General features: G+C 47.1%; 2 protein-coding genes across 17 annotated transcripts in view; one reads left to right on the plus strand and one right to left on the minus strand.

The window, feature by feature from the left end:
* LOC101948742 (zinc finger protein RFP-like) overlaps positions 1–25,117 on the minus strand; it is a 1,201,957-nt gene that overhangs the window by 1,085,443 nt on the left and 91,397 nt on the right. The gene's annotated exons all lie outside the window — the stretch shown is intronic.
* LOC112061168 (zinc finger protein 34-like) lies at positions 11,814–23,500 on the plus strand. Of its 16 annotated transcripts, none has more exons than XM_065564633.1 (7): positions 11,814–12,093; positions 13,688–13,849; positions 14,786–15,103; positions 19,944–20,120; positions 20,577–20,703; positions 21,306–21,419; positions 21,742–23,500. In XM_065564633.1, the coding sequence occupies exons 4-7, from the start codon at positions 20,106–20,108 to the stop codon at positions 22,743–22,745; spliced, it is 1,260 nt and encodes a 419-aa protein (XP_065420705.1). In that variant the 5' UTR covers positions 11,814–12,093; positions 13,688–13,849; positions 14,786–15,103; positions 19,944–20,105; the 3' UTR covers positions 22,746–23,500. The 16 variants fall into 16 exon arrangements, 14 of the variants coding, with proteins under 14 accessions (XP_065420705.1, XP_065420707.1, XP_065420708.1 ...); XM_065564636.1 differs by lacking the exon at positions 14,786–15,103 and adding an exon at positions 13,231–13,336 and having other exon boundaries at positions 11,822–12,093; positions 13,783–13,849; XM_065564630.1 differs by adding an exon at positions 13,231–13,336 and having other exon boundaries at positions 11,822–12,093; positions 13,833–15,738.

The raw sequence follows: 25,117 nt of genomic DNA on the forward strand, positions 1-25,117 counted from the left end.
TCGCTAAGCGCATGGGGCTCTCCAGATCTCGCACTTCCCAACGCGTACTTCAGAAGGTGAAGGCCACTTTACTGCCCGCTGCTCGGGCGTACCTCGACCGGGTCCTGTGAGAGGGCACGCCCTGCCCACCCTCCACCCCAGGCCCTGTGGACCTTTTCATTGGGCCCCTGCCCCGTGGACCCAACCGGCCCCCCGCCCTTTCACTGTGAGCTGGCTGCGCAATCTGCAGCCGGTTCTGTTCCAGACCACACCAAAGAAGCATCTGTACACACTTGTGCTCCACACCCTTCACTTCCTCACCCTCGCGTCCCGCCCCAACACAAAGTGGCGGGACCTCCTGCCACCTCTCGAGGGTGAGAAGCCCCGGTGGGTCAGCCTATACTCCACCCTGGTTCCAAGGCCCACTGGAGATATCAGTTGGCAGCTCCTTCATAGGGCCGTGAGCACGGGTGTGTACTTGACACGGTATACCCCATCCCAAACACCTGCTCCTTTTGCGGCATGAAGGAAACACTGGCGCACATTTATCTAGAGTGCACCAGATCGCAGCCCCTATTAGATATATTATTACGTTTTTGGTTGCACTTTTCCTCTCACCTGTTCATCTATGCACTCCCCGTCTGTGGCCCCACAAAGTTGCAGGACCTCGTTATCAACCTCCACTTAGCCCTGGCCAAACTAGCCATCTACAAAACCAGGGAGAAGAGGTTAGCCAACGGGATTTCCTGCGACTGTGGGGCCTATTTCCGCTCCTCCGTCCGTTCATGCATCCGGGTAGAGTTCCTCTGGCAGCGTCTGCTGGCTCCCTTGACGCCTTCGAGGAGCAGTGGGCGCTGTCCGGGGTTCTCTGCTTGGTGTCCCCATCAGGTTCCCTTTAACCTCAGTCCCATTCCTGTTTTTTTCATTAGTTGTCCCCCGTATTTATTTGGTATCTCGAACCTTTGGATCCTCCCCTTAGGCTGGGGGGAGGTCCTTTCCTGGATACCAACAGGACTACTCTGCTGTTCCCAACTGGCCTGGGACTATCACATATCCATGTCTTCTGCCTTCAGGCCCTGCAGAGGCTCCTGTATGGTGCAGGTAGTCTGTTGGGCATCTTGGGACACCAGACAGTGTACACGCATTGCCATGGCGACTCCCTGCTCTGTGCTGTACACGGAACTGGAAAGGTTGGAGGGATAAGAACCAACTGGTTACCCTTGTGTTCTTTTCCTTCTTCTGTTGCATCTATTGAAGAGGGGCATGGTTGGTCAGGAGGACAAATCTGCACCCCAGAAGATAGTAATGCAACGTTTCATGGCCCATTTTATGGCGAGGCACTCTCCCTCTACCATTGTATATTTTTGTTCCCTTGGAAGGAGTTTCCTGCTGAGGTAGAGAATTGGGTGTTCCTCTTCCCCAACCATCTGCGACAGGACAGCCCCTAACCCCACCTTGGATGCAGCTGTCTGAAGGATGAATTCCTTGGTGAAATCAGAGGCTATCAATACGGGGTTACTGCAGAGGGTAGTCCGTAGGTCTGTGAATGCCCTCTCTGCTGCGTCAGACCATCTGACTCGATCCGGACCATGGGCCTTCACTAAGTCCGTTAGGGAACTTGCCCTTGTGGCAAAATGGGGGATGAAACGCAGGTAATACCCCACCACCCCTAGGAATGCTCGGACCTGCTTCTTACTACTTGGTCCTGGCCAATTTTGGATGGCCTCTAACTTGTTCAGTTGACGTTTTACCAGACCTTTTCCTACCATGTAGCCAAGATATTTGGCCTCCGTGAACCCCACAGCACACTTAACAGGGTTTGCTGTAAGGCCAGCTCGCATGAAGCTATCAAGGACCCCCCCCAACCTTCTTCACGTGGGTTTCCCAGTCTGGGGTATGAATCACCACATCATCCAAGTAGGCCGCAGCATAGCTGGCATGGGGGCATAATAACTTGTCCATGAGGCGCTGAAAGGTAGCTGGGGCCCCATGTAGTCCAAAAGGAAGGACGGTATACTGGAAAAAGACCCTCTGGTGTAGAGAACGCCGGCTTCTCCTTTGCATCTTTGGCTAGGGGATTCTGCCAATACTCCTTTGTCAAGTCTAGGGTCGTCAAGTATCGGGCATTCCCCAGATGGTCCACTAATTCGTCTATGCGGGGTATAGGGTAGGCATCAAACTGGGATATCTCAATTAGTCGACGGAAGTCATTGCAGAACCTCGTGGTGCCATCAGGTTTGGGCACCAACACTATTGGGCTGGACCACTGACTGTGAGATTCTTAATGATCCCCATCTCCAGCATTTTCCTAACTTCCGCTTTTATTTCCTCCTTTTTCGCTGCTGGCACCTGGTAGAGCCTCATTGTTACTCTGGGCCCAGGGTTTGTGACGATGTGGTGATATGTCCCAGTTGTGCAACCCGGCTTTGTTGAGAATACGTCTTGATATTGGGTGATCATCTCAGTTACCTCTTTCTTCTGGGCTGTCGTTAGATCGGGAGACACCCTCACCTGTTCAGGGTTTTTGTTCCCTGGGTCGAGGTCTTCCCTAACTACTGTGCACGCCTCTCGGGTATGCCAGGGTTTCAGAAGGTTGACATGATATATCTGCTCTAGTTTTTGATGTCCCGGTTGTCGCACCTTCTAATTTACTTTCCCTACGGGTTCAACTATTTCGTAGGGCCCTTGCCACTGGGCCAACAGTTTACTTTCAGCTGTGGGTACCAGTACCATTACTCAGTCACCAGGCTGAAACTGATGAACCTTGGCTTGACCGTTGTAGTAGGTTTGCTGGGCCTCTTGGCCCTTCTCTAGGTGCTCCCTCACTATGGGAGTGACCCAGGCTATCCGGTCCCTCATCTGTAGACATGTTGTATTATGTTCTTCCACTCACTGGGTTCCTCCTCCCAAATTTTCTTGGCTATGTCCAGGATGCCTCGGGGGGTTGTGCCCATATAACAGCTCAAAGGGGGAGAATCCAGTTGAGGCCTGAGGTACCTCCCAGATAGCGAACATAAGGTAAGGTAGTAGGGTGTCCCAGTCCTTTCTGTCCCAACTTACGACCTTCCTTATCATAGCCTTGAGGGTTCGGTTAAACCGTTCTACCAACCCATCAGTCTGCAGATGATAGACTGAAGTTCTCAGGGTATGTATATGGAGCAGCATACAGAGGTCCTTCATTAGCTTTTTCATAAATGGGGTTCCTTGGTCTGTTAATATTTCCTTCGGTAGCCCTACTCGGGCAAAGATCCCCACCAGCTATTTGGCTGTCGTTTTAGAGGCCGTGTTCCGCAGGGGGGCGGCTCTGGGTTCAGATGAGTTTTACAGCTATATCAGACAATGAATGGTTGGTTATTTCATTTCATTTAATTTCATTTAGGTATTTCATTGTTTGGTTATTTCATTCATGCCATGTTGTATTAGGAGGAGAACATCACCAGACAGACATTTAAATTGTTTTATTTAACTAAAATAACATTAAGTATTCTCGATTTTTTTCTTCAACAGCAAACATATAATATTTTAACAGAAAAGCATATGCCCCTTGCTTCTCAAATTTATCTCCAGACTCCTTCTCCTTGTCCAGATCTATTAGGCCTCCAACAGTCTTCTATTCATTCAACTTTGCACTTTTTGAGAGAGGTAAAGGATTGACTGTGTACACAAATTTGCAAAGGGAGAATAGAGGTGAGGTCTGTTATTTCTCACCTCTATATATTAATTTATTTTAGTACATTTTTGCTGTTAACAAGCATGTTACCTCTGCAGACACAAAACCACAGTTTGAGAACTGCAAAACTTAGCATCTCTGATGGTATCTTCTAGAATGAGCACTGAGTCCCAGTGGGTAGATAGAAAGATTAACCTAAGTAATCTATACAGAAGCCTGTGGATCCCCGTAAGACTGGGTCCTTAATGCATGAACTAGAGGAACTCATTGACAAAACTTTTCTTAAACAAGACATGTTTATGTTGTCTCATACTATAGAATTAGAATGTATAATCCCTATTCCATGATGAGAGATCTTTGAGCTATAATGTATCTTAATTACAACTATCTTTAGATAAAATGGTTTTTTCCTCAAAAACCATCAAAAAAATCTGATTTAAATAATACAAATTTGATTTTCTTGTTTTTTTTAAAAAAAGTAAGTGACTTTTATTCACCCTGAGAAGCAATATAAAACATGCCCTGGGATGGAGAATTAAGCACTTCAACAGTCCAGATTGTACCCTTGGGTATGTCTTACACGCACTGCCATCCTGATCCTGAAAGGGAAGCTGAGCAGGGCAAACCAGAGAATAGGAACCAGCCGACATCCTCAACTGCTTTGGCTTCGGCTAAATCCTGAACTCCCACTGAGATGTGAGACTTGAGGTTCTGCTGCCAGCCTTCCCAATGGTCAGGGGTGAAAGTAATTTAAAGGACTTAGTGATATGCCAGAGTCCTGAGCAGGGGGCGGGGCCTGAACTGGAATTGGTGGGGTCTTTAAATCCCTCGGCCCTTTACGTTGAGATTTAAAGGGCCCAGTACTCCGGCTGCCGTGGCAGTGGCTGGGAGCCCCAGGCTCTTTAAATCATGGCAGGAGCAGGAGCTGCGGCAGCGGCAGGGAGCCTCGGGGCTCCGGCAGCGATGTAAAGGGCCCAGGGTTCTGCTGCAGTAGCAGGGGCCAGAGCCCCTGGCCCTTTAAATCATCCCCAGAGCCCCGCTGCCGGAGCCCTGAGGTAGTGGCGGTGGCCGGGAGCCCCGGTATTTGGGCAGTGATTTAAAGGGCCCAGGGCAATGGCCACTACCAGGAGCCCCGATGTAGGGATATAAAAGAAGGTACTAACAGTGATTCCCCCAAATGACAGTGACCCCCTCATAATTTGTCCCCCACACTTTAAAATCCAACAGTTTCACCAAGTACAAAAATCTCTTGGGTCTTCTGTTAAAACTTGTATGCTACTGTCTGTAGAAACCATTGATTATATCTATCCTGTGAAAGATACTTTATTACTATGACAGGTTTCAGAGTAGCAGCCGTGTTAGTCTGTATCCACAAAAAGAACAGGAGTACTTGTGGCACCTTAGAGACTAACAAATTTATTAGAGCATAAGCTTTCGTGGACTACAGCCCACTTCTTCGGATGCATATAGAGTGGAATAAATATTGAGGAGATATATATACACACATACAGAGAGCATAAACAGGTGGGAGTTGTCTTACCAACTCTGAGAGGCCAATTAAGTAAGAGAAAAAAAAACTTTTGAAGTGATAATCAAGATAGCCCAGTACAGACAGTTTGATAAGAAGTGTGAGAATACTTACAAGGGGAGATAGATTCAATGTTTGTAATGGCTCAGCCATTCCCAGTCCTTATTCAATCCTGAGTTGATTGTGTCTAGTTTGCATATCAATTCCAGCTCAGCAGTCTCTCGTTGGAGTCTGTTTTTGAAGTTTTTCTGTTGTAATATAGCCACCCACAGGTCTGTCATTGAATGACCAGACAGGTTAAAGTGTTCTCCCACTGGTTTTTGAGTATTATGATTCCTGATGTCAGATTTGTGTCCATTAATTCTTTTGCGTAGAGACTGTCCGGTTTGGCCAATGTACATGGCAGAGGGGCATTGCTGGCACATGATGGCATATATCACATTGGTAGATGTGCAGGTGAACGAGCCCCTGATGGTATGGCTGCTGTGATTAGGTCCTATGATGATGTCACTTGAATAGATATGTGGACAGAGTTGGCATCGGGCTTTGTTACAAGGATAGGTTCCTGGGTCAGTGGTTTTGTTCAGTGATGTGTGGTTGCTGGTGAGTATTTGCTTTAGGTTGGGGGGTTGTCTGTAAGCGAGGACAGGTCTGTCTCCCAAGATCTGTGAGAGTAAAGGATCATTTTTCAGGATAGGTTGTAGATCTCTGATGATGCGCTGGAGAGGTTTTAGTTGGGGGCTGAAGGTGACAGCTAGTGGTGTTCTGTTATTTTCTTTGTTGGGCCTGTCTTGTAGGAGGTGACTTCTGGGTACTCGTCTGGCTCTGTCAATCTGTTTTTTCACTTCAGCAGGTGGGTATTGTAGTTTTAAGAATGCTTGATAGAGATCTTGTAGGTGCTTTTCTCTATCTGAGGGATTGGAGCAAATGCGGTTATATCTTAGAGCTTGGCTGTAAACAATGGGTCATGTGATGTGTCCTGGATGGAAGCTGGAGGCATGTAGGTAAGTGTAGCAGTCAGTAGGTTTCCGATATAGGGTGGTATTTATGTGACCATCACTTATTAGCACAGTAGTGTCCAGGAAATGGACCGCTTGTGTGGATTGATCTAGGCTGAGGTTGATGGTGGGATGGAAATTATTGAAATCATGGTGAAATTCCTCAAGGGCTTCTTTTCCATGGGTCCAGATGATGAAGATGTCATCAATGTAGCGCAAGTAGAGTAGGGGCATTAGGGGACAAGAGCTAAGGAAGCGTTGTTCTAAGTCAGCCATAAAAATGTTGGCATATTGTGGGGCCATGCGGGTACCCATAGCAGTGCCGCTGACTTGAAGGTATATATTGTCCCCAAATGTGAAATAGTTGTGGGTGAGGACAAAATCACAAAGTTCAGCCACCAGGTTAGCTGTGACATTATTGGGGATACTGTTCCTGATAGCTTGTAGTCAATCTTTAAGTGGAATATTGGTGTAGAGGGCTTCTACGTCCATACTGGCCAGGATGGTATTTTCTGGAAGATCACCGATGGATTGTAGTTTCCTCAGGAAGTCAGTGGTGTCTCGAAGATAGCTGGGAGTGCTGGTAGCATAGGGTCTGAGGAGAGAGTCCACATAACCAGACACGCCTGATGTTAGGGTGCCAATGCCTGAGATGATGGGGCGTCCAGGATTTCCAGGTTTATGGATCTTGGGTAGCAAATAGAATACCCCTGGTCGGGGTTCTAGGCATGTGTCTGTACAGATTTGTTCCTGTGCTTTGTCAGGGAGGTTTTTTAGCAGATGGTGGTGTTTCTTTAGGTAATACTCAGTGGGATCAGAGGATAATGGCCTGTAGAATGTGGTGTTAGAGAGCTGTCTAGCAGCCTCTTGGTCATATTCCAATGTATTCATGATGACGACAGCACCTCCTTTGTCAGCCTTTTTGATTATGATGTCAGGGTTGTTTCTGAGGCTGTAGATGGCGTTGTGTTCAGCATGGCTGAGGTTATGGGGCAAGTGATGTTGCTTTTCCACAATTTCAGCCTTTGCACGTCGACGGAAGCAATCTATGTAGAAATCCAGTCTGTTGTTTCGACCGTCCGGAGGAGTCCACACAGAATCCCTTTTTTTGTAGTGCTGGTAGGGGGGATTCTGTGGGTTAGTATGCTGTTCAGAGGTATGTTGGAAATATTCTTTGAGTCGGAGACATCGAAAGTAGGATTCTAGGTCACCGCAGAACTGTATCATATTCATGGGTCTGGAAGGACAAAAGGAGAGGCCCCGAGATAGGACAGACTCTTCTGCTGGGCTAAGAGTATAGCTGGAAAGATTAACAATATTGCTGGGTGGGTTAAGGGAACTACTGTTGTGGCTGCTTGTGGCATGTAGCAGTTTAGATAGTTTAGTGTCCTTTTTCCTTTGTAGAGAGGCAAAGTTTGTCTTATAAATGGCTTGTCTAGTTTTTGTAAAGTCTATCCATGAGGAAGTTTGTGTGGAAGGTTGGTTTCTTATGAGAGTATCCAGTTTTGAGAGCTCATTCTTAATCTTTCCCTGTTTGCTGTATAGGATGCTGATCAGGTGGTTTCGCAGTTTCTTTGAGAGTGTGTGACACAGTCTCTCAGCATAGTCTTTGTGATATGTAGATTGTAATGGATTTTTTATCTTTAGTCCTTTTGGTATGATGTCCATCTGCTTGCATTTGGAAAGGAAGATGATGTCTGTCTGTATCTGTACGAGTTTTTTCATGAGGTTGATGGATTTCCACTAACCCTAACCCTTCCCCAAGTGCAGCAAGTTTGCGCGCTGTAACGCGCCAGTGTAGACAGGTTCCCGGTGCTCTGAGCTATTCCCCTCGTTGAGGTGGGAGAGCTCTCTCCCAAATGCTCGCGGGTGGCCACACTGTCAGATCAAAGCACTGCTGTGGGAGCACTTTGAGGTTTTTAGTGTAGTCTTAGCCTTAGTGATCTGCTTAAACAGAAAAAAATAATGTCGCACTTTGCCTTTATGTCTACAGACGCTCCCCGACTTATGCAATCATTCCATTCCAGAAAGCCTTGCGTAACTTGAATTTTGTGTAGGTCAGAAACATATACCTGTACGTTATGCAAAAATTTCTGGACTCGAAAATCCTATTTCTTGCGTACGGAACTTTTTCTGTAAGTGTGAATTTGCGTAAGTCGGGTCTTGCGTAACCTGGGGAGCGTCTGTGTATGGATTCAGATTTTGTGGTACAGGGACTGTTACACTGGATTTGGAAAAAGAACCATAGCTGAAGGTGGAAATTTGGTCCAAAAGGAAAATTGGAAATGTATCTATGATTGGTTGAAAGAACACCTGGGAAAATTAAAAGTAAGACATACTAAAAGTCATCCAAAGGGAGAAGGGGATGAAAAATATCAGAAAGATAAAGTGGCTGCTTTAGCTAAATTAGCAAAAAAAGGAACCTTTTGGGGTTATGGTAATTACTAGAGCTCACACCATAAAACAGGAGGCTAAACCTAAAGATGCGGAACCTGGAGTATGAAAGGGGGTTATTCAGTGAATAGGAAAACAGGAGAGGTAAAGTGGGTACCTGACAAACTTTACAGAGAAGAGATCATTAACCTGTGTCATTCTATGGCCCACTGAGGAATAGAAAATACTCTCTTTTAAGGTAAAAACAGATTGGAATACGGCTTAAGGTGTGAGAGGACGTAGAAAATTTGGTTAAAATCTGCATAAGATGTGCAGCAGATGGGAATAGACCACTGAATTTGGGACCCTTGTGGTACCAAAGACTTGTAGGGCCATGGAGTAGAATACAGGTTGATTATATTAAGATCCAAAGAGGGACTCAGTATTTATTAGTGATAATAGATTCTTTTTCTGGATGGGTGGAGGCAATTCCCACCAGGAATCATAATGCAGAGACCACCGCCAAGAAGTTGTGGAAAGTACTGTTTAGTAGATATGGGTCTCCAAAAGTCATTGGTTTATATGATGGACCACATTTTGTAGGAAAAGTAATTATAAAAATATTAAAAGCTTTAGGAGTAAAGCAACAACTGCGTATCCCCTACCATCCTCAATCATCAGGGAGAGTAGAAAGGATGGATCAGACTATCAAGCAAGCCCTTCACAAAGAAACTGGCAAAGGTTGGGACAATAAATTACTAGTGGTGTTGGCAGCCATCCGAAGCAATGATCGATTGGATACTGACTACCAGCCTTATCAAATTCTCTTTGGAAGGTCTATGAGAGTGTGGAACCCTTTATTATACGGAGGAGGAGGATTCTCTGTTGTCCTTCATCTGCAACTCCAATGAGACAGTCCTGGGCAGGCTGCCAGGATCCAAGGGGTGCCATTTCCTCCAATTCTTACACAGTTTTAAAGCCGTCCCGCTGGTGTTATTTCTTTTTTTGCTGATTCTTCATTTTTTCCAAGGACATGACAGATTTTTTTTTATAAACAGTTCTTTTTGACCAATTCACCTTTCAGTTCTCACTTTGGTTTCCAAAATGCAAATCATACACTCATGTCGAAACATACTCCAGCCACACTAGGCCCCAAGCCCTATAATATATTATATGGATTATATAAGGATCTATATATGTACATATCCCAACATTGCCTACATCTCCCAAGGGGGCTCAGTGACCCTGTTCCCATCCTCTGGATTTGAATTATCCCTCAGCACGGGGACAGGTTCCATTCATGGAATGCCCTTTGTGACAAATACTCTCTCAAGGCTCCAGGCACCCTGATCTGGTCTGATTTCACCTCCTGTGCAGGATTTCCCATTCCCAAACCTGACCTGATTGCACAGCTGGAACAAGGGGAAGGGCCGTCGGTGCCTGATCTCCAGGCCTGCAAGGAAACAGAGGTCCTGAGATGCACCTACACAGGTGAGAACTGACACAGAAACCATCTGGGGAATGAAGGAAAAAAGTTGAGAATCCCAAAAATATTGTGTAAGTAAGAGCCCACAGTTCTTCCTCATCTCAACCAGGGAAGGGCTGCAGTCAGCAGATATCTCTCACTGCTTTCCATCCATCCTGTTAGCTGCAGGAGTTTCCCTCCCAGGTTTCCTTCCTGTGAGTGTTTGTGTTGGATCTGGAAGCAGAATCCAATTGCTGATTCTTCGCAACTTTAGTGTGCTGTTTTCTCTCAGTGCTATTCCTCTTTCTTCCCAGCACAATGACTACTGTTTGGACTGTGTCTCACTCCCAGCAGGTGCTGAGAGAGTAATTGAGAAGAAGGATGGGAATCATGATGAGGAAGTTCCCAGGGAAGTGGTATCAGGTCTTCGGCGGCATTTCGGCAGTGGGGGGCCCTTCAGTGTTGCCAAAGACGCGGGCAACTGAAGGGCCCCCCCCGCTGCCGAAATGCCGCTGAAGACACGGACCACCGCCGGGTGAGTACAAGCGCAGCAGCTCCCCAGCTTTGCACCAGTGGTGCGGGTCTGGGAACCAGGGCCGGAGGTGCTGAGCCGGGGGCTGGGGCCGGGCCGGGGGCTGGCAGTGCTGGGCCGGGGGCTGGGGCCGGGCCGGGGTCTGCTTGGTTGGGGGGGGCAGACTGGGCCGCGCCTCCTCCCCCCCCGCTTACCTGCTGCCTGCTTCAGGCTTCCCGTGAATCAAATGTTCGCGGGAAGCAGAGGAGGGGGCGGAGTTGGGGCGGGGACTTTGGGGAAGGGGTGGAGTTGGGGCGGGGGCGTGTGCGGGGCTGGGGGCAGGGCCGGGGCCCTGTGGAGTGTCCTCTTTTTGGACATTCAAAATATGGTAACCCTACGACAAAGAGCTTTTACACACGCCGGCTTTTAGCCACAAGGGGAGGGGACGGGGAAGGCTGCAGGGTGATCTCCCACCTCCATGCAGCCAGGGGCCAATGCTTGCCACTGCCATTCTGGAGCCTCCACATGTATGTACTGACCAGGGCCGTCTGCAAAGTACGCAGCTGCGTAGGGCACCAGGAAGTTTGGGGCACCAAATGCATGCAGCTCCGGCCCCTGCCCCTGCTGCGCCCCAGCCCCGCCCTCACTTCACCCTTTCCCCCAAACCCCTGCACCATGGGCATGGGGGTTGCTGGGCATAAAGGGGGAGGTGGACCTGGTCAGGGTGGCAGTGTGGCAGGCACACGGGCAGCACAGGGCTGGGTGCGCAGGTGGGAGGGAAGTGCAGGGGTTAGTGTGAAGGTGGCACTTTGGAAAAGTTGGGTTGAAGGTGGCAAAATGTAGGGGTTAGGGTGCAGGAGGGGGCAAGGATTAGTGGCAAAACGGGTGCAGGAGGGGGAGCCCATCGGGGCCAAGGGAAAAGGCCCCAAGGCCAGTCCTGCACCCTGGTGGATATGAGGGTGGGTTTCTGCTGTCACCTTTCCCCTCAGGCATTATTTTCCTTCCCCCCTTACTTCTGCTCTTTCTCCTTTTGCTTCTCTTTCCCACAAGTCCGGCTCAGCCAGCCCAGACAGCTCCAACTTTAGCACCAGTGCTGGTAGGGTGACCAGATGTCCCAATTGGATAGGGACAGTCCTGATATTTGGGGCTTTGTCTTATATAGGCTCCTATTACCCCCTATCCCCTGTCCTGATTTTTCACCCTTGCTGCCTGGTCCCCCTAAGTGCGGGTAACGTGTGCCAAGAGATGCTGCAGGCGATGGGTTGATCGCTAGGACCCAGGAGCAGCTGGGAGGCGGCTCTGGGGGGAGCGATCGCTGGGCTCAGGCCCGGCAGCAGGAAGTGACTCGCAGCCGCTGCGGGGACTCTGGCTCCAGGTTCCTGGCGAGATCCCCGAGCCCCGGCGGCTGGTGCTGGGAGCCCGGAGCCCTGGCTGCAGCCGGGAGAGGGGAATCTCCAGCAGGGCCCTTCCCGCTGCTCCCCAGGAGCCTCTCCCAGGGCAGAGCCCCCAGCCCGGCCAGGCCCCTTCCCGGCCCGGCCCCTGCCGCAGGGGGCCCCGCTCGGAGGGAAGGTGAGAGAGACCCGCTCCCCCCGTCACCCCCGGGCTGCAGAGGGAGGTTTGGCCCCAGGCTGCTCCCAGCGGAGCTGGCTGCGATTCCCGCCCTGGGCCCGGGAAAGCTGCCGCCAGCTCCCGGTGTGTGCGCGGCGCGGGAGCCGGGGTACAGGCCCCGCCAGGCAGGCCTGAGGGGGGAACCCAACAATAGGGAGGGGCAGAGGGGATAAAATTTCCCCCAGATCAGATGGGCTGAGCCAGCTGCAGTAGTTACAAAAATGGGGGGAAATGGGGCTTTTCCTCCCCCCTTTCCTAGGATTTTAGCTCCCATTTCGCAGGGCTGTATCCTTAAAGGTCCAGTGCATGGCAGTGCCCAGACAGGGCCGCTCTCCCCCCTCCCCATAAGTTGTTACTGAGCTGCTAAAGGAGACTTGATCCAGTGAAATATTTACAGGTGCCCCCACAAAGCTCTCACTGTCACACCTGCTTCGAGTGTTTAAAGAATCCGGGTCTCAGTTCCCGTGTCTACGTAAAGCCGCCCAGCGCTTCATCCGTGTGTCCTGGCCACTGTCCCTGTTCCCCTGAGTTTCACTCCTCTTGGAATCCAGTCTGGGCAGTTTCACTCCTGTACATTAGTTTTTTATCAAAATATTATTTTTATTACTCTGAGCTCTTCATCCTAAACTTCATTAGCGTTGTGCAGAGGGATGTAATTGTGCCATGGAATTTATATTTGTAATAGCAAATCATCATGGGAAATATGAATAGTTGCGAGTAGCTTCAGAAATCACATCTCAGGGTGACACTGTAACAGTTCCTGTTTCTATTGCAATGTTGTAATTTGAGTGCAGTGCTGACTGATTTCATGGGCTGGTCTGAAAACACCTTCAATTTCCTTTGCTGTAGCCAATTGTTATTTTGTCTCTCTATCCAGCACCCTAGTGCTTTATCCCATGTCCCATTTGTGTGTAGAACTTGGTTCCCAAATACTCACTAACTTCAGGTTGAAGGCACCTAGATACTTTGTAATATTTCACTAGTGGCTGAAATCCCTTTAAAAAATTTGTCCCTAAGGGCCGTAGAGTGTCTCCTATACAGGGCATCTCAAAAGGAACTTTCTGTGGGTTTTTTTTGTTTTTTTTTTACTAAGCATAGATATACAATCCCAAGATAGATTGACAACCTCAAGCATTAAAACCTCATGAGTTATGAACCCAAGAGTCGAGAATTGAAAGAAAGAAAGAAAGAAAGAAAGAAAGAGGTTTTTCTTTTATTACCTTTTTGTGTTTGAGCCTTTGGGGTGTACTAGCTACATTGGTTTACTGCTACCCCTTCCAAAGGGTCCATACATCTAAAATGGTTGTACAATCCTGTAACAGCTGATGCCATTTTACACTTCTGGGAACATGTGATTCCCCTCTCCCACTTGCAACTGAAAATTGATTTTAAAACCATATTTCTCTAAGTAACCCCCCCATCTGGAACACTCTGAAGTGTCCACTTTACTTTCCTATGACTTCATTTATTGCATGCATTGATATGGATTTTTCTCCCACAGTGTTTATACTTCTAATGGCCTATGTTTGACAATTTTAGTTGTGATCCATTTCAGGGATGTTCTTCATTCTGACACATGTACTGATTTGTACGTTCAAAGTCAAGAATTTTTTTAAATGAATTGTTCTATGTGTCCTTCGCATTGCTCAGGCCGGGGGACGCAGTGTGCTGACCTCACCCTTTCGTTTATGTTTTCGCAGGGGGCTCGCTAATGCAGGTTAGTTACCCCATGGGAAAAACACCCATTTTCTTATAGACACAGACTATGCTGCTGACTCTGATGTTAAATGACCCATTATTGTTCATGGGCTGAAAACTCTGATGCTGATGGTGTGTCTCCTGTTCCTGTGCCAGGCGCTGCATCTGAATGTCTGTGCCCATGTGTGGGGGTGTCATGGAAAACAAATTATTTCTTTTAAAACTAAAAGAAACAGCAGAGTCTCCCCTAGCCCGCCTCACCAATTTGTCTTATTCCCTTCCCTTTCCTTCTCCAGGGCTTGTCTCCGTGGCCTAATGTTAAAGGTGTGAAGTTAATGCACATGAATTCCAGAGCTTTAAACCCCTGTGTGGACGCTCTCATTCAGAAGTCAGGTGGCCTTAATTTTGACATTGGTAGTAGGACAGGCACAGACCAGTGCAGGAGACCTTCCCCTCAATGCTATAAATCAGTGGTCCCCAACCTTTTCCATGGGGCGGGCGCCGAGGACCGTGGCCGTCAGACAAGCAGCTGCTGAAATGCCGCCATGAAGCGGCAAAGTCAAGAGGGGTCACCGCCGAAATCGCAGAAAATAGGCGGCATTTCAGCGGCAGCACTTCTTGACATTGCCGCTTCTCGGTGGCATTTTGGCGGCTGCTTGTCCGGTGGCCAGTAGGCGGGCGCACCGCATTGGGGAAACCTGCTATAAATCATCAAGTCTTTGATCACTTCTTGAACATTTTTTAAGTATTGTATAGTCCAGGTGTAACCCACATGTGATATTGCAAGTCCAAAGAGAAGCAGTGGGGTGCTCATCTCACCTTCCCTGAGTGTTGCCTTGTGTAGAAACACAATTAGAATATTTCCCAGGTATCAGCTTTGGTCTGACAGAATTTCAGTAGATGGGTTAAGGCGGAAATGTAAGGTGATCGCGCTCCTCTTCTCTCTCCTGCAAAGGACAGGACATCCCTCATGAGCAGGAGAGCGGTGGCCGGATAGTGTCATGGTAGATCCTGTTGTGCGCACGGAGAGCATTGGCCTGTCAGCTCTTTGATCTCCTTCATAAGGAACACAGACCAAGTGGTGACACTCTTGTCCCATGGGAGTGAACTATAAAGATCCTTTGATCTCTTGCCCTGGTGAGAGTGCGCCCTGAGGGAGACACACTGCACCAGAGTCCTGCCTGGCTTCATTCAGAGCCATTTCAGAGCATGGAGACGGTGACTGGGCTAAACAGCTATCTCCCATCCAAGCTCTGATTGCCTCAGCTCTCAGGTGAGTAAAGAGGGAGTGGCCGTGACATGTGACATGTGCCCAATGAAAACCTCTGATGCAGCTTGGAAATACAGGCTAACTAGGCGGTTGCCTAGGGTGCCAAGTTAAATGGGGCACCAAATTCGAGGAAAAAAATAAAATTAAAGAAAGAGTGAACCCCGAAAAAGATGAAAAAAATACAAATAAAATAATGAAGATGTCATTATTTCAATTCCCATTCGTATATCGAGGGAATGTGAATTATAATTCATTTCTCTACATTTCTGAAAATTTATTAATATGTCAAAGCTTTTATTTACTTCAAAAATAATATTTCACTGAATTTTTTTTTCCAATTTGCGAGATAGGGTAAAGATGACCCACTCTGCAATTTTGATAAGCAATAGCTCAACCACAATGAAACACTTCTGCCAGCGGCAAGAGCTGCAATGCTAGTGACACCTAACTTGAACATACATCAAGGTCGCATAGCCAGAAATTCATGTAGAGCGGAGATACCACGAGTTGATACTTGTAAAATGGTCATTTTAACACGTCATAGGTAGATAGTTAAGAATTGAGCAAATATTGTGGAAAATAGTGTTTCTTGGTGCCAAAGAATAAAGAATAACATTTCAGCATTATAAATCCAAAATGTGAGTATCTTTAAACGTTATTAAACCTTAGTGTTATTCTCAGGCTGTATAATTATGAACTTTTCTTTGTTATAACTGGTTCACATGCAATAAATAAGGTCCATAAAAGAAAAGTAACAGTGTTAATGCTTAATACACTACAAAAGTGATGACATTACACTCCAAGCGGGTAACCGTGAGGAAGGGGATTACTTTCCAAACAACCAGTGTTGGGTTATAATGGCAAAAAAGGTCATTTTGTTTCCATGTAAATGCTGTAACTAACTGTTTTAATAGGTAAGTGAGTGTATGTTACTAATCATTGGACCTTTAAGCAGTGAAAAGACGTGTTGGGATGGCTGCAATGTGCTTTAAATCGCCAACCATGTGGTGGGTGTGTCAGCCATCCTGAACGGTATAATGCTTTTAGTCGGGAGCATAGTACATAACAATATTCAAATGTCCCATGGCAGAAAGAGGAAAAAGAAAACCCTCAGGAGGTGAGGATTGGAAATGAAAGGCTGAGAAAGAAAAGGACCAAGAAAACAGCAGGGATTCTTCCAGAAATACCTTCTCTTTAATCCAAATAAAGATGGAAGTAGTTCACAGCATCCAGATGAAGGACTTTTACTTGGAGAGGAGGTTAGGTCACATCCGCATGGAAGTAGTTTGGAACATCAAGATGATGGAAACTTACTTCTAGATGAAGGGAGCTCACAGTATCAGACTCATATGGAAGTGGAGAAAATTTATTTACCTTCAGAGAGACATGCAGAAATTGAAGTAATGAAGAAGAAGGAAGACAGGATGAGGAAGTTACAAACAATTTACAGTGTGTAGACCCAGCTTCATGTCTCAGATGTGATGACAGTGTGTGGCAAATTCTCGTGGAACATGGACCCGAAGAAATTCATGAATTTCCCTTCCGTAAGGGTGGAAATAAAAGAAAATTCTCTGCTCAGCATTACAAGAGGAAACTCATTAATGGGGAAGAAATTCATCGAAACTAGTTACAATATTCAGTGTTGAAGGACTCCATGTTTTGCTTTTGCTGAAAGTTGTTTAGAAATCAAACAAGTGGTACACCACTCACTGAAAATGGTTTGAAGGACTGGAAAATAATATCTTCTATTCTCTCTTCACATGAAAGAAGTACAGAACATTTGCAATGTTTTCAAAATTGGAAAGAACTTGAATTATGATTGAAAAAAGGAAAAACTATCGATGAAGGAACTATATGTGATATCAAGGGAAAAGAAGAATATTGGCAATAAATATTAGAATGTCTCATTGCTTTAGTGAGATTTCTCAGTGGGCAAAATTTAGCATTCTGCGGCCCCAGTAGAAATGAAAAATTATAACTCCAGGTAATGGAAACTTTTTAAAATTTGTTGAATACCTAGCTTTGTTTGATCCAGTCATGAAGGAGCGTCTACGTAAAATAACGGATCTTGAAACACAGGTTCATTACTTAGAAAAAAATATGCAGAATGAACTGATTCAAATCCTAGCAAATGCCATTAAAAAGAAAATTGTAGAAGCTGCCCATTCCGCAAAATACTTTTCATTAATAGTGGACTGTACACCAGATGTGAGTCATGTTGAACATAATGACAATGATCATTCGTTTTGTGGATATGGAAAAGTCTGCAGATAAAGATAATGTTGAAATGTTCAAAAAGGAACATTTCGGGGGTTTCGTACCACTGAAGAGGACGACTGGAGCCTTTATGACTGAAACTATTCTACAAGATCTTGAATAAAGAAAATGATGGAAGTCAATCCTAGGGCCTTTTTCATTCCTTGCAATGCACATTCTCTGAATTTGGTTGTCAGTGATGCTGCTAGATGCTGTTTGGAGGCAAACAGTTTCTTGGACCTGGTGCAACGTGTTTATGTGTTTTTCTCAGGCTCAACACGCCGTTGGGAGATTCTGACTCGCCATGTGAATTCTCTAACTGTGAAACCACTTAGACAAGATGGGAGAGTCGCATTGCTGCTTTGAAGCCTCTTCACTATGAACTTGGAAACATTTATGATGCCCTAATTGAAATTTCTGATGACACTACCTTTACTGGATCATTTGGTAATACGGCACATTCAGATGCAGAAGCTCTTGCAAATGGCCTTTCCAAGTTCAAATTTGTGACTTCACTCATTTTGTGCTATAATATCCTTTTCGAGATTAACCTCGCTAGTAAGCAGCCTCAGGAAAAGAACCTGAGCATACAGTCTGCTATCAAAAACTGCAGAAAACTAAAAATATTCTGGAGGAATTCAAAAGTGATGAAGGGTTTGAAAGAACACTGGTAGATTCTCTTGAGCTTGTTGAAGAAATAGACTTTCCGACAGAATTTGAACCAGAGCCAGTTTGCATTCAGCAAAAGAAACAGCAATTTTCATATGAAGGATGAGACGCACCCATGCAGAACCCAAAACAAAGGTTCAAAGTGAATTTCTACTTTGCAGTCCTTGGTACCGCTATTCACTCAGTTGACAAAAGATTTCAACAGATGCAGCAGCTAGATTCAGTATTTGGCTTTCTATATGATATCCACAGCTTGCAAAAGAAAACAGCAAAACAGATAAGAGAATTTTATATAAAACTGGAGTTGGCATTGACTCATGAAAATTCAAAAGACATTGATGCTACAGATTTGTGTAGTGAGCTTCAGGCTTTTTCATGCTGACTTAAGAAACATTCCACTCCTGAAAAAGTACTGAAGTTTGTTTGTGAAAATAAACTCTGACAGTTTTCCAAACATTTTTATAGCTCTACGCATTCTTTTAATTTTGCCAGTTTCCGTAGCTAGTGGGGAAAGTAGCTTCTCAAAGTTAAAATTGATAAAAACTTATCTGCTTTAAAAATGGTGCAAGAGAGACTTGTTGGACTTGCAACAATGTCTATAGAACATGAAATAGCTGGAAAACTGGATCTAAGGGTATGTCTACACTACCCACTGGATTGGCGGGTAGTGATCGATCTATTGGGGGTCAATTTATTGCGTCTAGTCTAGATGAGATAAATCAATCCCCAATCGCTCTGCCATTGACTCTGGTACTCCACCTCCACGAGAGGTGGAAGCGGAGTTGATGGGGGAGCAGCAGCAGTCGACCCCATGCCATGAAGACGCTGCGGTAAGTCGATCGAGGTATTCACGTAGCTGAAGTTGCGTCCCTTACTTCGAGACCTCCCCCTCCCCCTTCCCGTAGAGCAAGGCTAGAAGAACTAGTGTCTGAATTTTCAAAACTTAAAGCAAGAAAAATCATGTTTTAAGAGCACAGAGTGTTTTTAATTCAGAGTGTTTTGTAAATACAGGTTAAAGTTCATTGAAGAGGTTTCTTATTTCTTTCAATATTGGATGTGGTGGTAAAGCCAGTTAAAGCTGTTTAGCGTCATGGATGATTTTGGATTTGTAATAATAAAAATTATAATTAACATTTTTAAGACATTTTTATTTGTAATTGGACTGAAATATCATCTAGCTCTTGTGTACAAATCTATTCTGAAAATTTCGTGTGTCTATTTTATCTGATCTCAGAAACATTAGTTGGACAGTAGTGTGGATGGACAAACCGAATGATTACGCCTCTGTTTAAAAGAAAATGCTTAAAAAATGATAAAAGGGAAAAGGGGCAAAATGTTTCCCGGTTTACGGAAATCCTCAGCCTACACCTGCCCTTGGGGTTTGGGGTTGGGGGGCGCCGATTGCATGGTTTGCCTCGGGGACCTAGTCTAGGGCCGCCCCTGCATTCTGATGCATGACAGGTAACAGACAATGCTGTCTGTCTACGTTATATTTCCCTGGCAGTGCCTAGTTACAAGGGAACGATCCACAGGCACCCCCCTCCCTTCCCACAAACACACTGCTCCCAGGTTACATTGGATTTTTTAAAAAAGAGACAAACTCATGATTTTTGGGGCTCTGATTCCTGAATGTTCAGGGTGTCCTAGGTCTTGGTCTGATTTCCAGGTAGGCTTTAGACCTCAGCCACACTAGAGTCAGACCAGAGTCACTGCTGGCTCTGGCAGGGGGTGAGTGCAGATGGACCAATAGGCTCAGTCTCTGCCTATCTGTCCCTGGGGGCTGCCGGAAGAGTCCAGAGCAGCTCGTTCTTCAGGTGTGGCCACTAGAGGGCTTCGGCTGTTGCTAAGGGAGAGGGGTTTACACTGCAATTTGGGGCAATCCCTCAAAATGGCCCCCTTGATTCTGCTCTTTTTCTAGCATTTGGCTCAGAGATGCTGTTACTGGGAGGGTCTGAAGAGCTTGGAGGGAACCGGGGTGTGACATGGACCGAAGTCCCTTCCGTAACCTCCCCCATCGTCCCGACAGGCTGAGGAATCACGTCCACATTTCGCTCCAGATTGGCTCATCTTCCAGGCTGTGATGGAGCCAGCTCAGGTACGAGATTTTCAGGGAGCTGCTTGGTAGGGGGAGGGAGAGGGAGGGAGGAGACAGGGTGTGAGAAACCTATTCATTTTCAGAGTAGGACCATTGGTGATGGGGAGGGAGGGACATTCACCCATTTCAAAAAGAGGACGCAACCACCCTGCACAGGGATGGAGCCTGAACCCACTAGCCAGAGGCTACTTAGAAATACGAAGGGAAGCTCTTGGGATTCCTGTCAGGTGTGTGGGAAATGAGAAGACACTGCCCTGCTCCGTGTGCTGGGGGGGACAGGGAGCTTTCACCTTCTCCCACCCCCTGAAGCCTCCTGGCTGCTATGAGCAGGGTGGGGGTGGGATTCTGCCATTCTGGCCCTCCCAGAGCTTCCATTTCTTTATTCTTCCTCCCGCGTGACAAGTGAGATTGTGGCTGGGGCAGCAGGTGCTGAGTGAGGGATTTTTGGTGTTTCAGATGCCGGTGACCTTCGAGGAGGTGGCTGTGTATTTCACCCAGGGGCAGGGGGCTCTGCTGGACCCCGCTCAGAGAGCCCTCTACAGGGACGTCATGCAGCAGAACTACGAGATTGTGACCTCGCTGGGTAAGGGATTCCCGTCCCCTCGGTTATTAGAAGCCGTTGAGTTTGTATGTATGAATCTGGTCAGGTTCTTCCCTGATCAGTTAGATCTGAGGGGAATGTTTTGCATAATGAACAGTTGCCTTGTGAGAGAGACTTCCATCTCCGTGCCCTCTCCAGTGAGACACGGTGTCAAAACTTAATGGACATGTTAGCTCATCCCCACCCCTCTGGCTTTAAAAGGGACAGAATTCATTCGTTGTCCTCTCTGTATTGACTCCCATACACACCAAATCCTTATTTATCTCCCTTCTTGAGAATAGCTCCAGCCATTGGGAAGGCTTAGAAATAGGCAGAGGTTTCACGCGAGAGCTGTGTGTGAGTCAGCAATGCCTCTAGGCTGCGCAGATCCTGGGAACACCTAATGAGAGTGTAAAAATTCCCCTCACCTCCCCAGAGGGCTGCCTCTCCCAAGAGGGCTCAGCGACCATGTTCCTGTCCTCCTGGGTTCCATGTTCCCCAGCAGAGCACAGGGACATGTTCCGCTCACACAATGTCCTTTGTGACAGATGCACTCTCAATCCTCCATGCACCCTGATCTGGTTTGACTTCCACCCCCTGCGCAGGATTCCCCATTCCCAAACCTGAGCTGATCTCCCGCCTGGAACGAGGGGAAGAGCCGTGGGTCCCAGATCTCCAGGCCTGTGAGGAAAGAGAGAGCCTGAGAGGCGACCACACAGGTAAGGACTGACACAGAAATCATCTGGGGAATGAAGAAAAAGTTGAGAATCCTAAAAATGTGGTGTGAGTAATGCCCTCGGTTCTTCCTCCTCTTACCCAGGGCAGCGCTATAGTCAGCAGATATTGCTCACGGCTTTCCACCTGTCCTGTTAGCTGCAGGAGTTTCCTTCCTGTTTCTCCTTCCCTCTGAGTGTTTGTGTGGGATGTGGAATCAGAATCCATTACTGATTCTTCCCAAATTTAGTGAGCTGGGTTTTCCCTTGGTGCTATTCCTCTTTCTCCACAGCAGAATGACTCCTGTCTGGATTGTGTCTCTCCCAGCAGGTGCTGAGCGAGGGAGTGAGAAGGAAGAAGGGGATCATCATGAGGAAGTCCCTGGGAAAGTGGAACCACAAAGGACATTTGTGGGAAGAGCTGAAGGGAATTTTTCCCAATGCTTCGAACAGGAAGAAGCCTGGGGAAATTGGGACAGGTCAGAGAGGCAGCGGGAAAACCACCCAAGGAAGAAGGTGGATGAATCTATTAAATGTGGGGGAGGAGACCAGGATCCCACAACCCAGCAGACAAATTTCAAGGAAGACAAACGCTATGAATACCTCGTGTATGGGGAAGGATTCATTCTGAGATCACAGCTTGTTACACATCAGACAATCCATACCGGAGAGAAACCCCTTCAGTGCTTGGACTGTGGGGAAATCTTCAATAATCGCTCAGCCCTGAGTAATCATGGGAGAAGCCACAGAAGAGAGAAACCTTCTCAATGTCTCGAGTGTGGGAAATGTTTCATTTGGAAGTCAGAACTAATTAGACATCAGCTCAGCCACACAGGGGAGAGACCCCACAAGTGCGTGTACTGTGGGATAAGTTTCACATGGAGGTCAGACCTTGTTAGACATCAGGCAATCCACACAGGAGAGAGACCCCATAAGTGTTTAAACTGTGGGAAAAGTTTCACACAGAGGTCAGTCCTTGTTATACATCAGCGAATCCACACAGGAGAGAGACCTTACAAGTGCGTGGACTGTGGGAAAAGTTTCACATGTAGGTCAGACCTTGTTCGACATCAGTCAATCCACACAGGAGAGAGACCCCATAAGTGTTTAGACTGTGGGAAAAGTTTCACATGGAGGTCAGTCCTTGTTATACATCAGAGAATCCACACAGGAGAGAGACCTTACAAGTGCTTAGACTGTGGAAAAGGTTTAATGTGTAGGTCACACCTTGTTAGACATCAGTCAATCCACACAGGAGAGAGATCCCACAAGTGCTTGGACCCTGGGGAAATTTCACACAGAGATCCCACCTCATTAAACACGAGAGAATAGACACTGGAGCTAAACATCTCTGACACAGAGACAGAAGGTGTTAAGGAAATTGTATTTAATTGACCTAGATTCAATCTTTAGAGACACGTTAGAAAAGTGTGTCCTAGTTAGGTAAACTAGAGCTTCGAGAGGTAAACGTGTATTGTTAAAGACATGGAAGAAGATGGTAACTGTAGTGGTCTTTGTTTGGCTGTATCTTGTTAGAGGTTAACAATGGAAGTAAACAGTTCTTTTCTAGAGCTGTATTCTGTGAATTCAGAGATCAAAAGGGAATATTAACATTTAGACAAAACTTGGTTGTAATAATGTCATTGTCTCCTGAAAGTTTGTGGTAAACTGTCTATGAACTGCTTTATGGAGAATCACCTCATGCTAATCCATGTAATTACTTACCAGTGATGTTTAGGAAATAGAAGGTTACTTCAAAAGCCTATTGTTCAGCCAAGGACTGTGTGCTGTCGAGATACTGCAAAAATGATTTTCTTTTCTGATCTGCCTAACCTTTATACGGGGGGAGTGTGATTCGGAAGATGGGGATCTGCAGTCCTATCTGGACCGCAGTGACATTGAAATTGGACATTGGACTAAAACTTGATTAAATGATTAAGAAAAGGACTCCTTGCAATTCTAAAGCACCATCTCTACAGTGAAACTAACCTAATGACTCTATGCATGTCTGTATGTATAATGATCGTTTAACCAACACACACTCTCTATTTTCTTCTTTTAATAAATCTTAGTTGAGTTAATAAGAATTGGTTGTAAGCGTGTATTTGGGTAAGAGCTGAAGTATTCCTTAACTTCGTGGATAATGTATAGGATCCTTTGGGATTGGTGGAACTTTTTAATATGGTGAATAAGATTTTCAGCAATTCCCATCATGTTGAAGTGGGCTGCCTGGGAGGGAGCCCAAGGCTGTATTGCTGTAAGGGAGCTGTGCTTTGGCTTCTGTATAACAGTAAGGTATTGTAGAAGCTGTTTTGTTGCTGGCTTGAAGAATCTAAGTATTGGAATAGCCACCAGTTTTGAGGCTTGTCTGCTCCATTCTTCGCAGTTTGCCCTAATTGCGCAATCTCAGTGTGACCCTGGTCACAACTTCATAAATGCCTTGCCTGTGGGGAAAGTTTCATTCAGCCGTCATGAAACACCCCCCGCAGATTGCAAGCCACCATCAACGGAGGTGGGGGAGTCTGCCAATGGTCTCCAGTTCTTGCGGGCCCACGGCTCCCCACTCTTCCCGGGCACTGGGGAATGCCCTTCGGTTCCCCACTAACCACGGGCATTGTGGGATCCATCTCAGTTCTCCTGTCGCCATGCGTGCCTGGGACCACTGGAGTTCCCAAGGACCCTCGGATGTGGGGAAAATCCTGAGTAGCTCCCTAGGGGCCGGGGGCATAGGGAAATTTCCCCGGGGGCAGGGAGGAAATGGCTCCCCAGTTCCCCCTGGGCTTTGGGAAGTTCCCTGCAGCTCCCCAGGCCCTGCAGATGGGGGGAAATCCCCCTTAAACCTTTCCAGAGGTCATGGGGTTGGGAATCCCCCTTGGGAATCTGTCCCCAGCTTCACAGTGCAAGGTGCAGGGAGGATATCTTTTGATGCTCCCTGTTGCCCATGGGTGTGGGGGAATCCAGTCTCTGTGAGCATTGGAGATCCCCCTGTCATTCTCCTGGCCCCACAGACAAGAGCGTGGTGTCCCTCGCGGCTGCCTAGTGTCTGTGGCCTTGCATTATCCCCCGTGGCTCTGCAGTCGCAGATAACATGGCAGTCCCCACCGGTGGGGAAGAAATACCCCACACCTCCCCAGCCACCAAGTCCGGGGTGGGAAATGCTCCCCAGCTGCCATGGGAAGAGGGGAGCTAGTCGGGAAATGCTCCCCAGCTGCCATGGGAAGAGGGGAGCTACTCAGGATTCCCCTTGGATCCACGGGCCATTGGGAACTCCAGTGGTCCCAGGCACGCATGGCGACTGGGGAACTGAGATTGATCCCACAATGCCCATGGGCAGTGGGGAACCTCAGGGCATTCCCCAGCACCCGGGAAGAGTGGGGAGCCATGGGCCTGCGAGGACTAGGGACCATTGGAGGATTCAACACCTCCGTTGGTGGCAGCTTGTGAGCTGCGGGGGTGTTTCTCCACCACCCGAAGTGGCAGCGGAGCAGCATGGAATTCCCCCCCCAACACCATGGGCTGGGGAAATGCAGGGCATCCCCCCCCATCCACAGGGGGTTGGGGGCCACGACGGCGGAATGAAACTTTCCCCACAGGCCAGGCATTTATGAAGTTGTGACCAGGGTCCGGGGGGCCACACTGAGATTGCTCAACTAGGGCAAACTGCAAAGAATGGAGCCGACCATCCTCAAAACTGGTGGATATTC

Source organism: Chrysemys picta, chromosome 12, assembly GCF_011386835.1.
Source record: "Chrysemys picta bellii isolate R12L10 chromosome 12, ASM1138683v2, whole genome shotgun sequence".
Taxonomy (NCBI): Eukaryota; Metazoa; Chordata; order Testudines; family Emydidae; genus Chrysemys; species Chrysemys picta.